Source organism: Poecilia latipinna, unplaced genomic scaffold (genome assembly GCF_001443285.1).
Source record: "Poecilia latipinna isolate Pla-1442-1.1 unplaced genomic scaffold, P_latipinna-1.0 Scaffold1470, whole genome shotgun sequence".
NCBI classification, from domain to species: domain Eukaryota; kingdom Metazoa; phylum Chordata; class Actinopteri; order Cyprinodontiformes; family Poeciliidae; genus Poecilia; species Poecilia latipinna.
This window is the reverse complement of record NW_015114086.1, coordinates 122883-136915: the sequence shown is the minus strand read 5'-3', so window position 1 is coordinate 136915 and position 14033 is coordinate 122883. Positions and strand designations below refer to the sequence as shown.

The following is a 14033-nucleotide window of genomic DNA, read 5'->3' as shown; positions in this document are numbered from 1 at the left end:
AACCTTAGCTCATCTAACCTGATAATTAGCTTTAAAAATCAATATTACAATAAGTATACCGTTATTTAAGCAGGGTTGACAAAATAGGGAAAAAGAAGTAATTCAAGGTTTTACATAACGCTAGCGGCATCTAGCGGTTTGGTGCTAACATTACAAAACAAGGGCAAACCGGATTTTGTTATCAGTGGGGTTTTAAAAATCTTAAATTAGATCTCTAAATAGTTCAGACTCAGCAATCTGCAGTGTTCCTGCGAATGAATGTGGATGAATGTAGCTGTAAAGGAATGGGAATTACAGGATTACACTTGAATCGGGAATGTGACATCAGTTGTCCTAGTAGTAGTTGAAATGTTGATTCTGGATTGGTTTACTGACTGGTATATAAAAGTTCATTTTACAAAGAAAACAGATTTTATAGTCCAACTAATTTTAAAACGTCCTAGATATTTTAGGGATTTGATATGATAAACATAATTTGTAGTAGTTACTTTCTGATATAAGTTTTGCTTATTTTCGCGAGAAGAAATTATATTCATGGCCTCTATAGTAGAGATAGGTGTGGTTTTGGATTAAATGTTTAATCGACCTGCCATACAGAGCAGCTTCGTCTCCGTAATTTTCTAAACTGCGTCATTAAGTCCACCTTTATTAGAAATGGCTACGCCCAGTGAAACTATCGCTCAGTGGAAAACGACAATTATAATTAGTTCATCCCTCCAGGTAATGAGAATTATTTAACAGCTTTTCTTTCTTTTTGACAAAATATATGTGTAAATTTTTGGAATAACAAGCTCTGTAGCTAACCTAAGCTAGCACCTGAGTGAAATGTCAGCGCTCGTGGGCGAAGTGTTCAGTAAGTTAAGTAGTCTCAATTATTAATTTTTGAAAAATGTTTCAATAGAACCATGACACCTGCAGGACGCTCAGCGCACAGCAGCACAGAATAAGGTTTTCTGACAGCGTCGAAGCCGGGGCCTTCATTTTTCCTCTTTCAGGTAAGCTAATAATCGGTTTTCCATCTCGTCTAAATATAATTATGAACCCTAAGTCCACCATTCTGATACGAATGTGCCTTCATAATGAATTTAAAAAAGCATTCAAGTCACAGATACAGTCCTTTCCTACACTTTTTTATTGTACGATTTATGTTACTGCGAAATACTTATATTTCATTTCGTTGTTGAACATAAAGCATTTTTCAATTTTTTTACATTTTTTAATTTTTTTGCAACCAAAGGGAAAGCTGATTTTGTTACTATTTTATCCCCTTTACTTTAATACTCATGAATAAAACCCAGTCCAGCCAATTAGTTGGCTGACCCAATTAGCAAATTGAGTCCAGCTGTATTCAAATTCCAGGTTAAATACAACTGTTCCCTAAAGGGCCCAATTGGGTTCTTAAGAATATTAGTGAATAAATGGCTTCATGAAGACTGTAAAACACCACACGGATCAGGGATAAAGTTGTTGGAAGGAGTTGCTTAAACTACAGTATCTGCAATGTACATATATGCCCAAAATTATTTTAAATATTAGGTATTAATTGATTATCAATTATTTTAAATAAAATGTTTTTTTTTCTCCATAAATTCCTCTCCTTTTACATTGTTTCATTATGGTTTCAGAGATGTCTTTCTCGTTTATCAGTAACAAATTTTTTTGCTTAAATGAAAATTATTTTAAATCTAAATCTGCTATGGATACAGAAATGTTCAGGCTTACATGTTGGAGTCAAAGTGTTCTTAATGTAAATAGAGATCTGCTGGGTCTTTTAAAACATAAGCTTTAAATGAATAACCACCTGTACTAATACATATTGTTTTAATTCCTAGGTACCGCGTTCCTGCTGGTTGATCCTCAGGACCTCCCAGAGCCTCTGGATGAATCAGGATTAACTGAACGCATTGGAAAATTTGTGCAGGTCCACCGGAACTGCTTCATACTTCTTTATTCTCCCTTTAATGGGGAGAAAGAACTGCAGGTTTTGACTGTGATTCAGCACAGGTATGTAGTGTGACTGCTTTCCCTCTCTTCAGACACAGTTAGGTGGCTGTGTGCTGTGTTCTACAGATTTTAAACATTCTTCCTTACTTATGTTCCTTCAGTTCCTTTTCCCATTTTTCTTTAATATGCATGGTGGATGTTTTCCTGCCTGCCATGAGCCCCTGGTATAGTGTTGAAATAACTCAATTTTTCCCTCATAGGCCTGGTGAAATATCTAAGTTATTTTACTTATGTTGGTTTTATCTCTGTCTTTTTTTCCACATCTCACAAAGAAAAAACGGACCTGGATGGGAAAGTTTATTAAGAGAAAGTTTTCTCCCAAGTCAAATGAATGATTTGACAAACAAAGGATGAAGAAACGGTGCTCGAGATGAGACCAAAGTCTTTGAAAACAGTGGAAAAATTGTTCCAAAGGAAAAAACTGACCCAGACGGGAAAGTTTATTAAGAGAAAGAGAAAGTTTTCTCTGAAGTCAAAGCGATTCATTTGACCAACTAAACATCACAAAATGGTGCTCTGGATAACACCAAAGTCCTTGGGAACAAATTTCCACTGTCCCAATTTAACAACTAACCTGGACAGGAAAGTTTGCTCAGTGGAAGAGATGACTTCCCCAAAGTTATATCTGACTAGTTTAGCAGCTATTGGAATTTTAAAGCTAAGCATCGACAAAATTAAAATGTTCTGCTTGCAACCCGGCTGAAATTATGACTGTTAGGTTAATTGGTCTCTTTAAAATCTCCTAAGGTGAATAGAAAATAAATTTCATGAGTAAAATATCAAAAAATAAACATCAGGGCTGCACAGTGGCACCATTGGTAGCACTGTTGCCTTGCAGCAAGCAAGTCCTGGGTTTGATTCCCGGCCCAGGCTCTTTCTGCATGGGGTTAACATGTTCTCCCTGTGCATGTGTGGGTTCTCTCTGGGTACCCCAGCTTCCTCCCACAGTCCAAAAAGATTTTGTGTGTTTTAGATAATGGATGAATGATGGAAGAATACTTAAATTTGTTTATAATAATAATAACAATAGCTATTATTATTATTATTATTATTATTATTATTATTATTAATAGTAATAATAATATTCAAATTCAAAAATACTTTATTAATCCTAAATGGAAATTTAAAAAAGGGAAACTGATATTATTAATATTGATATTATAATAATAATATTAATATAGTATTAGTAACTTGATTGCAGCCGGACCTGCTGTTAAACGCCCACTGGTTGCCATGGTTACTCACATTTATCTTGCTGTTTTAACATTAGCTAGCATGTTGTCAGCATATTATTGACCCTTTGCAACCTCATTTACTCATTCGATGCGCCATGACGGACGTCAGAAGTGAGGAACGGGAGTCTTGAACAGAGCCACTGAAATTGTTTTCCAAAGTTGTTTTCTTCAGTTTATTCGTGCCTTCCACTTGTTAGAGTCGAGCTAATTCGTCTGTGAACGTAACACACCTGGTTGGGGCTCATAGACGGCGGTATTTAGAAAATGTTAGGAATAGCTAGCTTAGAAACCAATCCATACCTCCTCCCCCATGATGTTTTGATCAAGTTACTGACTTTGCCTGAATTCACAGCATATGACTTGTATCACTACATTCCCTGAATGTGGAAATACATTTTTATCTTGAAGACGCTGTGGCAGAACAGATTGAACGTCTGCCCACTGAGTTTGTGTCAATCTGACAAAAAAAAAAAAAGAAAATTATGAGTCGAACATCAGACAAAGAGACGGGGACGTTTATTCGCTGTGACCTGGTTAATTTGTTACTTATTAATGAAAACAGCACTCTTCTAATATCTCATTACATGACTATACATCTCCGCTTTTATGTCAGCTAAACTCTCTTCTCTGCCAGTATTTTAAGCTTTTTGAATTCCCTTCCATCAAATTCAGTTTCCATTAAAGTAACTGTAATCTCACAGTTACTTTAATGGAAACTGAACAAAGTAATTTGACAACAAGGCTCTAAATGTCACTTTGTCATATTTTATAATGTAAATTACTGGTTTGTGTGAGCAGGAAGTGTGTCATTTGCCCATCATAAAACCTTAGTTTATTGTCACTTTTAAAAGCAGGCAAGATTTAATGTTCTGAAATTCAAAGATTTTTTTTTTTTTTTTTTAGATTTTGAGAAAAAATAACTTTGATGAGGTAGATGTACAGCAGATTCTCATGATGGATAGTATCATACCTTAACGTAGAAGTCTACTTGACTTCTTTTCTTGTTTCTAAAGATGTTTCAATTCTCATCCCTGGGATAATCAGGCAACGACAGAGGTGGGTAGAGTACACAAAAATTGTACTCAAGTCAGAGTAGCACTTCTTCAACATTCTTCTACTTTGGATGGCTAAAAAGTAGCCATCCAATAAATTACTCAAATAAGAGTAAAATAGTACTGGGTAAAAATTAGTGAATAACTGATCAAATTATCAGTCATTTAATATTTAGAAATTACATCATCAGATGGACCAAAATATAAAGCTAGGTGGAAATGTTGGTATTTAAAGGACGAAAATGACAATAGTTCATATAACTAACAAAAAATGTAAAAAATCAGGCAAAAGAATCAAAGCAGTTTCTTTCAATAAAAAAACGTATGAAACATTAACAACAAACTGCAGGTGTGTTTCTGAGTCTGGTAAATTTTTGGTTAAAACATGTTTGTTTGTCATTCAGTGGGTTAAGAATCCAGAAAGAGTAGATACTTCATAATAAAATTACTCAAGTAAAAGTAAAAAGTACAGCATCGTAAAAGTAATTTTTTTTTTCATATACATTACTAAAGTAAATGTAGCTAGTTAATACTCAACTGTGGGCAAGGACGACCTGAATAGATGGCAGTGAATTGTGTGCTGTAATTGCCCCATTAGTGACTCTAATGGTCCTGTTAGTGTGATGGTAAAGATTACAATTTGTACCTCAACTCATCAACTTTCCCCTTCTTATAATTCCAGAAACTTTAAGATAACCTTTTCTTTACATTTTCAGATTTATCGGCAGCAATCTGAAGATCCTTCCTGTACGAAATGATGCACAAATAGCCAAAGGAATGCTGACAATCGCCAAGGTAACTTGCTATTCAGGAAAACAAGTGATTTGTGCTGCTGTTCACTCACAGCATTTAAAATAAAGACAAACCTGATTGTCTGCAGGCCACCAGTAAGCCACATGCTGATAAAATCCGAGAGCGCATGTCTCTGGCCCGGGCTCACATCATTGAGACCAGTCCTGTGTGGGAAATGCTCAGAGACATTTTATAAAGCCCAGCAGGTGATCCAGTTTGCTTTATTTAGCATGACACAAGTTAACACACAGTCCCTGCTGATGACACAAACTGTACTTTTGAAAATAATTTCAGCAAAGATAAAATGATCACTTTACAGCACTGCATTCTTTATCTGATCCGTCAAACAAACTGAAATAAAATACATAAAAAGTTCCCAGTGCTGTCTCAGTGTGGTTACCCCTGCTTTTCCTCTGTGATCTCATCTATTCGGACTACAAGGCTTTCCATTAAGTCAAATGTCACCAAAGCACTCTGCAGCACCTAAGAGACAAGAGAACCATCAATGTTTGCTGAGCTTTCTCCAAAATAGTCATCAACTAGAAAGAGAAAAATCTCTACCTGATACTGGACTTCTGGAGACATTTGGGTGACTTTGTCGTGCTTTACTGTTATGGCTTTTAACAGTCTGGTAGAACGAGCATCCTCTTTGGCTTCTGCAGGACAAACAGCATGAATAGAAATAAAATGTGAAGTTAAACTGTTTCACAGATCAGCAGCTCATTTGTACCTTTCGCTCTTAGCTTTTGTTCCTCCTTCAGCGCTTTCATCTCGGCAGAGTAATATGCTCTCGACATGCTGATACACACTCTCAGCATTTTTAGGAATTCATCTTTGATCCTACATATTTCTTCCCATACATCAGCCTAAAGGTGACAAAAGTCAGCAGCTTTTTAGACTGCCCAGGCAGACCAGCAGAAGGAATTTGGTAAATTAAACTGACTTACGTCACTCTTCATTTCTTTGTCTCTCATAAGCAGACAGCGCAGAAGATTCAGGCTCTCCATTATTCTGAATAAACAGACAGAACACTGATAGCAATACTGATACTTTTTATGATTTTGGTTTGATATATCCTCAAGTTTCTGACGTTTAGGTGTTTTGATTGTTTGTTTGTTTTTCTCCTTTGGATTATTTTGTTTATTGGTGTGTACAAAATACTTTATGAAAAAACTAAAATGACAAGCAAAAACAATAGAAAAACAGAATAAATTTGTGTGCATTTTTTCTTAAATAAATAAATTCCCCAAAAAAATCATAGTTTGAGAAACTACAGTACAAAAATGAAATAAAACTTCAAGACGGAATCTGAAATTAAAGTATTGATTTGATACTGATTCTGAATCTTACTTTCAGACATATTGCAAAGGCTAAAATGAATAACGGTGCATTGACAGCTTAGCCTTAATTGCTGGAATATTTTGGCCAAAACGTTTCAGTGAGTTAAGTCACTGGATTGTGTTTGGAAATATGACTCACTTGTCCATGTTGGTGAGTAAATCCGTCTCTGCAGCTTGTGGTAAACTGAGCACCAGCTCAAGCAGTGGCAGTAGCTCCGTTCCCAAGAACCACTTATTGGCTTCACCCTGCAGGAGAGTTATGACAGATTCATCTCATTCATACAGAGTTATCAGATCAAAGCTAGCATCAGCCATGAAGATGTTGATCAGATTAGGTCTTTATTGATTAGGTCTGTGTTGAAAATACAAAAAGAATTTGAAGAATACATTTTCTCTTACTTGAACTATATTGTTCTATATGAACCCCAGAAATATCTTTTTTTTTTTGTCACCTCAAACTAATTTTAGGTTAATATTCACTAAATGGCCACCAAATGAAGCTGGGTTGGTTAATGCTTTCAGAATCAGAAGAACGCAGAATGAACTGACCCATCATGTGAAGTCACAGTTATGATCTGGGATTACTTCAGGTCAGTTTTAGGTTAGTAATGTGTTCATTCTCTACACAGCTTGTCTTGTGAATATATTGTATGTTCTGAGATATAACTTTAGTAAGTGACAAGAAGCTACCTTATTCTCACCTTTATAGACGATTGAATTTGACTCCTGATGTTGTTCACTATGTAACCTTCAACACCTGCATGGTGGCTTGTTTTTAACATGCACCTGCAAAAGAGGGATTGATAAGAAATGGTGTTTGTGTAGAATAAACATCAGACATTGGGGAAAAAAAAACAGCAGTCTGAGGTATTCATCAAGTATAATATGTACAGTTATTAATCTACAAATGCAAAAAGACAATTTCACTTAAATTCTCACCTGAAAAATTTATGCTTTGCTTCAGCATCCAATTTGTTAATGAAAAGTTGGAACACCTTCAGTCCCGATTCTCTCTGGAGAAACATGAAACTGTTTTTTAAAAATCACCAAAATATTGCTCTTCACATTGATCTGACATTTGTTCTGTGATTATGTACTTACCAAATGTTGAATTGGACAGTCGGTGAGAACTTGTCGCAGGTTCTGTGAATTTCAGAAGAGCAGATTTAGATTATTGAAACTCGGTTTTTTTTAGAAATAATCATGTAAGTAAATCTGTTCTCCATTAAATAAGAAATTAAATCGAAATGACACATGAAAAAGTTTGTTCATCTGATCAAATCATTAAAACACATCACGCCATCATCCGTCCGTTTCTTCACTCCATGAGGCTGTCGTAACGCTTATTAAAGTCTCTGCTGACCCGGCACACTTCTCTGCACTTAGGTCAGTGGTGCCCAAAAAGTCGGTCCTCCAGGGCTGGCATCCTGCATGCGTTAGTTCTCTTCCTGGTGGGAGCAACAACCTTCTCCGCATGTCAATGTTCTTCTTAGGGCTTCTAATGATCCATCATTTGATCCAGGTCTGTTCAACCAGAAAGAGAACGAAAACATGCAGGATGCCGGCCCTTCAGGACAGACTCTGGACACCACTGACTTAGGTCCTCCATTCAACACAAACATAACAGCTTTGTGGTGCATCTTACCTGTGGTGCACTATAGAAGCTTTCCAGATCTAGTAGACCTACTGGAAGGCTGTTATCTTCCACTTTCTCCAAGCTTTTAGCAAATAGTGCCTTTGATTAAAAAAAAAAAAAAAATCAACATGATGCCTTCTTTTCCAGGGGATTTTCTGTGATTTATTTTCATACCAATCCTTTGAGCAAATGTGATTCCTTTTTCCTGTCAAAAACGCAAAACACACAGACCTTTAGGCAAACATCTTTCTTTTGTTTTAAAGGCAAAAAAAAGAAGTTGACCTTTAATTTACTGATGGCTTACCTACTGAGGAGTTGATTGATGTGCTCCATGTTGCACTGAAGAATAAATACAGGACTAAAACAGATGGAAGAGTGCAAGTTGTATAACACATTTATTATAAAGGTGAACAAACACAACACGGGGCTAAATGACTATTCTCTCACCTGAACACGGCTGGAAATGTGTCCATGGCTATGAGCTGGACAAAAAGCAGATAGGCCAAGCATGCAGTCGACTCCTTGGACAGGTCAGTATCCATCGTGGTGAATTTCCTCAGAGAACTGAAGAACAGAAGGCCTGGAAGAGACTCTTTGATTGCAGGCAGGATGACCTGTAATGCATAAAAAGAAATCTGGGAATATAAAAAGGAGATATCCCTTGATAAATATTTGAAACTATTTCTTGATTTAGTACCATTATCTCTACTGCAAAGAGCCACAAAGTTGATTTTCTGTCTTGGTTCAGTTCAGCTTCCAGCAAAGGTTCTTTTAAACTCAGCATGCAGCTGGAAACAAAAACACCAATCAGGTCATCTGTTCTGGTATCGTCATCTAGAAAAAAAGGTCTGTGATTAAAAGAGAGGCCATTTTCTGCCAAATTGCTCTTAAAAAAAAAAAAAAAAAATCTAAACTGACAAGATCCAGAAATAGACAGCATGTTTACACAAGGCTCTTCCAGTAAAGTATGCAGGGTTTTTTTTACTTAGGTGTGTGCACAAGAAAAGCACTGGAACAGAAACGTACAACTTAAGAATCTCAGCCTTCAGCTCGTCATCTTCTGGTGTTGGGTTACAGTTTTCATCCTTCTTCACCCCATCTATAAAAGGCCTGGTGAACGTCACCAGGGCGACGCAGCAGCGACACAAACCGTGCTCATCATCCTCCTCCTGCTGCTGGGTGTAAGGTACAGGCAGCCGGGACAGCTGCTTGTGAAGGGCCGAAAGAGCCAAACCCACACCGGCTGCTCGGTTCTCATCCAGCTGCAGCAGAACTTAAAAAAATTAAAGACTTTTATGTATTTAACTTAACTGAATTTTCTCCAACATTGATCTCCACTTATCAACTGTAGGGGGAGCCAAATACCATGTTTTGTGAAACTTTGTGTCTATGTTTAAGCCTTAGATTAAACCTTACATGCTTCCAAAAACTGACTTGCAACTAGTGATTTTTACTTTAACAGAACCTTTTATACTAGAGAGACTTATAAGTGTGTTTTTCACTGCTGTATTGATGGTGAATGTGACATGTAAAAGCTTTAACAAAGTAGCTTTACATACCTGTTTGAAGGTGAGGAAGAAGGACGAGAATGGTTTCAGAAATGGCGCCTGGATCCATGTCTTCAATTAATTCAAGGAAGCTCTCCAGGAGGGTTCTAGAGCTGCACGTCTACAAAGCAGAGCATATCTGAAGTGTCCTGAATTCAACCTCGGTATGTCATTTCTTATTTTGTTGGGGGGTTTTATTAACTGACAGGAGTTCAAAGGAAATTATTGTCAGTGTGTTCTTTGGACAATTCCACCTAGACAGTTTCAGGTAAAACGGAAACCAAGGTTTACTTTAGAAGCCAAAGTAAAGAGAAAAACGCCACAAATGATGTTTTCTATCAAAAGCCGGTCTGTAGTGCCATAAGTTGGTGTCAGATGAATTAGTTGGGCTTCTGATGGGGTCTTAGAATGCCTTAAAGGTCCTTCATTAACCTGAAGGCCTTAAACATCATTTGACCAATGAACAGCCATTAAAATTTGAACAGCCATCTTTTCCTCTAGCATCTTTTTTTTCCTTTGTGAAATTGATTGTCAATGTGTTCCATATTATGTTTTTTCTGAATAAATGATTAGCGTTTCTTTACACTATGACAAAACTACAAGGCTGAGGATGAAAGGACAGCACACAGGCTGAATTCTGCTGTAGAATCTGGTTTATTTTTGTTTTCTTAGGGAGGTGAAATCAAAATCCTCTTCTTATTCTGTCCACTATCTGCTTCTTCGTGAGCTTTAGGTAAAACAAAAAAAAAAAATCAGGGATTTTAACTGCTGACTGTGGACTGAAGATGCATTTCTGGTACCCACCTTGGTCAGTTGTGTGATGGCAGCCTGGCAGTGGTCATGACTCTTCTTATTCCTAACTAGTTCATCTACAAGAGGTGCCAACAGACCACAGCCCATGGACTTCACAATCCCCTGTAGGTGGGTCAGAAAGCAAACCTTTATTTACTACAGTGGTGTCCCTTCATAACAAAGTACATTTTATAAGTACAGGTTGGCCCTAACAGTAAAATTTTATGTGGACTGATCTCTACTTGAAGGAAGGTTCAAGAAAATAATCTTATCAGAAATCTATTTTGAGGCCCCCAAAGTCAATAATTTCTAGAGTCACTGTAGAGTCATATTTAGGATTCCTTTATTTTTCTACCAAAAATTACTAAATATCATGCTTAAAAGTGCTACACCTTACAGTTGCAATTAAAAAAATCAACAAGGACTGACTTAGGAGAAATGTTTTAAGAAATATAAACGTCGCTGCTTTTTGTGGCCAAAAACCTCACCCTATGTCTCAAGCGAATGCTTCTCATTACATATTCAATCATTTCAGCTCTTGAATACAGTTAGCCTACAAATGAGACAATGGTAAAAAATGTTTCTCACAGTAGGCTACACACAACTGCATGAAGTGTGGCCAGATGGGATAACCAAGGGCACTTAGAGGAGCACCATGCTGATGGGTGTTAGCAGTGGAGCGAGAAATCTAACTGAATATCTGCTTGTTTCCCTCCACACCTTTGGGTCAAAAGGTCAACAACCACCAAGTAACTGCTGCATCTTAATGTTTAACATAGCATAGCTGGATGTGCTTTTAGTGCTGTTAGACAGATTAACACAGTCAATCTGCCATCACTTCATATGTGTAGGGTGTGAATACAGTACCGGGACCCTCAGTCTGCCTCCTACAGTATTAGTGAGGTCACCTGGTTTTTCTCATCCTGGATAAATTTCAGCAGTTGTTGGCCATCACCCCCACTGAGACAGGCAGCTCCGACATCCCTGATCTGCTGGTAGTCCTCCGGCTTCAAATCTTCTTCTGGAGTCTCACGCTGAATAAATAGATATCATGTATGTGCTATGAGAAAATATTTTCCACACAGATTTATTCCGATTTGTACTTTTAGCATTTTTGCCATGATTAGGTCTTTACATCCTTGTGGTCATCTTGTCTTTGAAGAAGTGTTTTATCCAGCCTCACAGGAGGATTTTTCATCATAAACAGCCTGTTTATGGTCATACCATCATCTCAGTTGGATTTATGTCTAAACTAGAGGTGTGCCGATCTATTGGCCACCGATCATAATCGGCCGATTTCCGTAAAAAAGTTTATGATCGGTGATCGCCGATCACGGTCTCTTGTTGCCGATCACCTGAATCTCATTTCGCAGCCTGCCTGTGCAGCTGGTCTCCTCTTTCCTTCACACTGCGCAACCTCACAGCAACAAATCCTAAGCGATGTCGTGTGGAACTACAACGCACTGAGTGAATGGGGAAGTTTGCGTGTTGCGGCGGAAAATTGAAGCATGTGGGGTGAAGCACGTCAAAATGCATCAACACGACGAATCTAATATGGCATAAAAACAATGCCATACTTAACGGAGTTCCCATTTATACGATACATCCTTATGATACATCCTGTATCATAAGCATTGGCTTATGATAGCCGAGGTGCATTGGCTATCATAAGCCAATGCACCTCCTCTTGACCCTAATGTCAAAAGGAGGTGATGTTCCTGATGGGTGCCTGAGGTATTCTTATCATATATCAAATTGTGTGACTTATTACCATTTGAGCCTTGTTGCATTGGCTTGTGCACGAGTGTCAAACACCACGTCCACTTTTAAGGTGACCAGCAAGCCAAGGTATTGGAATTTCATGATCTTTAGTAGCCCCAGTCCGTCAATCTTGATTGTACCATTTTTCTGGGGGTGACATTCAAAGTGTTCTGACCTGGTGATGTTCAATTTTAGGTAATTTCTGGTTGTTCCAGGTCTGCGTTGATCTTTAAGTGCCCGCAGGTCTTGGTCGAACAGTGCAACATCATCAGCTTAGAGAAGGGTCCAGGACAAGGGTGGGAAACTCCAGTCCTCATGGGCCTTGTGGGCACGTCTAAAAGTTGCCCAGCAACTTTTAGACGTCTCTGCTTTAATACACCCGAGTCAAATAATGAGGCCAGTAGCAGGACTCTGGAGATCTTGGTCTCACTGAGGAGGTCATTCGGCTGTTTCATTGAAGTGTGCTGGATCAAGGAGACATCTAAGAGTTGCAGGACACCAGCCCTCAAGGACTGAGATTGCCTGACCCTGGTCTAAGGTGTGTCTGTTGCACATCCACCTTCGCCATGTTGGTGCAAAAGATGAATAACAGCAGGGTGAGAGCAGATCCCTGATGAATGCCAACCCTAATGTCAAAGGAGATGATATTCCTGATGGATAATGGACCATGTCTCAGTACCAAAGGCAGTACAAATTCTTCTGGGACTCTGTGGTTCATAGTGCTCCCCAGGACAGTTGGGACTGAAATCCTGTTGAGATAATAGGCTGCCCTTAAACAGGCTGTTCATACTCAGCCGTTCTGTCATGTGTGACTGAATTAAAATCAGCCACTCAAAACAAATGTGAAAACCACATTTTGAACTTTGTCCACTCTTAACATTTCTTCCATGATCCAGAACATGTAGATGTGGCAAAAAAAAAAAAACAACAACAAAAAACCAGACTTTACCTTCATAATTCTTATAAGACTGAGCCAAGAAATCGTGGAAACAAAGTTTTTGTTACTTTTGGTATCTAATTTAGTAAAGCAGGTACTATTTTAAAATCTCTTCTCACAATGGTATCATAAGTCAATGCATTGTCGATAGAAACGTGATTACCTCAGCTCAGTTGTGTTGTGGTGGACTTACCCATCTCTGGATGATCTCATGCACTTTATCTTCATTCATCATCAGTGTTTCCTCCGCCCTCAGAGCCAATCCTGTTATCAATACGTCCACAGCAGATGTAGTGCATGTAGTGGTGGTATCTAAATGATCAAATAAATAGCTCTCCTGGTGTCTCAAGGGAGAGAAAAAGATTCAGTGTGTGAGGAACCGAAACATAAACCTCTTATCTCCCTTTGTGCTTCACAGCTAATAGGATTAAAGCAGGACACAGAAAGACGTGGCGCTGACTTGAACCATCGAGTTGACTACCACTCGGTCGTGAAAAATATAATAACGTAGGAACTGCCCCTCTAATATTTCTAAACGTTAAAATAAATGTTCAAAGTGACCATGTTGTAAACTGACAAATTCTGCTCTAAGGTGATCTCGCAAAAGTTCTTAGGTAGTTTCCTGTTGTGTAGGTGGTGATGTGGCGCTTCATGCTTACCTTCATATTCTGTGACTGAAATAGATGTTAGTTGACATTTACATGTTATTTTAAGATGATGTGTGAAATATATAGCCTTGAACAGTTTATAAGTATTTTTGTTCCTTTCTATGGACAATGTTTCTGCTTCTGTTTTTTATTTGCAAAACCTGTCGATGTTAAATGAGAGATCATCCCAAGCTGATGACAAAAATATCCGCCCAGAATTGAGGCTACCTACATTTGACCTTTTGCACATGGTTTTGTAGCTGTGACAAAATATGAAAGAAAAAGAAAAT

General features: G+C 38.0%; 2 protein-coding genes across 2 annotated transcripts; one reads left to right on the top strand and one right to left on the bottom strand.

Annotated features, from left to right (window-relative positions):
* Positions 1 to 590: 590 nt before the first annotated feature.
* cunh1orf146 (chromosome unknown C1orf146 homolog) lies at positions 591 to 5457 on the top strand. Its single transcript, XM_015057529.1, has 5 exons — positions 591 to 720; positions 902 to 995; positions 1833 to 2004; positions 5008 to 5086; positions 5172 to 5457. The coding sequence occupies exons 1-5, from the start codon at positions 655 to 657 to the stop codon at positions 5277 to 5279; spliced, it is 519 nt and encodes a 172-aa protein (XP_014913015.1). The 5' UTR covers positions 591 to 654; the 3' UTR covers positions 5280 to 5457.
* On the bottom strand, positions 5289 to 13482 carry LOC106962899 (glomulin-like). The gene is made up of 18 exons (XM_015057528.1): positions 13290 to 13482; positions 11307 to 11432; positions 10411 to 10521; positions 9619 to 9727; positions 9086 to 9332; positions 8757 to 8847; positions 8507 to 8673; positions 8364 to 8417; positions 8234 to 8264; positions 8069 to 8158; positions 7525 to 7566; positions 7363 to 7436; positions 7125 to 7209; positions 6563 to 6669; positions 6031 to 6094; positions 5814 to 5949; positions 5645 to 5739; positions 5289 to 5566 (listed from the first exon to the last, which is right to left on the bottom strand). The coding sequence occupies exons 1-18, from the start codon at positions 13329 to 13331 to the stop codon at positions 5480 to 5482; spliced, it is 1758 nt and encodes a 585-aa protein (XP_014913014.1). The 5' UTR covers positions 13332 to 13482; the 3' UTR covers positions 5289 to 5479.
* Positions 13483 to 14033: the final 551 nt, after the last annotated feature.

Bases quoted from the DNA above. Each gene is read 5' to 3' on its own strand.
- cunh1orf146 (XM_015057529.1), top strand. From the start codon at position 655: ATGGCTACGCCCAGTGAAACTATCGCTCAGTGGAAAACGACAATTATA. The intron at 721-901 runs GTAATGAGAATT...ATGTTTCAATAG, and splicing joins TAATTAGTTCATCCCTCCAG to AACCATGACACCTGCAGGAC. The intron at 2,005-5,007 runs GTATGTAGTGTG...TTACATTTTCAG, and splicing joins TTGACTGTGATTCAGCACAG to ATTTATCGGCAGCAATCTGA.
- LOC106962899 (XM_015057528.1), bottom strand. From the start codon at position 13,331: ATGATGAATGAAGATAAAGTGCATGAGATCATCCAGAGATGG. The intron at 10,522-11,306 runs GTGACCTCACTA...ACCCACCTACAG, and splicing joins TCCAGGATGAGAAAAACCAG to GGGATTGTGAAGTCCATGGG. The intron at 8,159-8,233 runs GTATGAAAATAA...TTTTAATCAAAG, and splicing joins CACATTTGCTCAAAGGATTG to GCACTATTTGCTAAAAGCTT.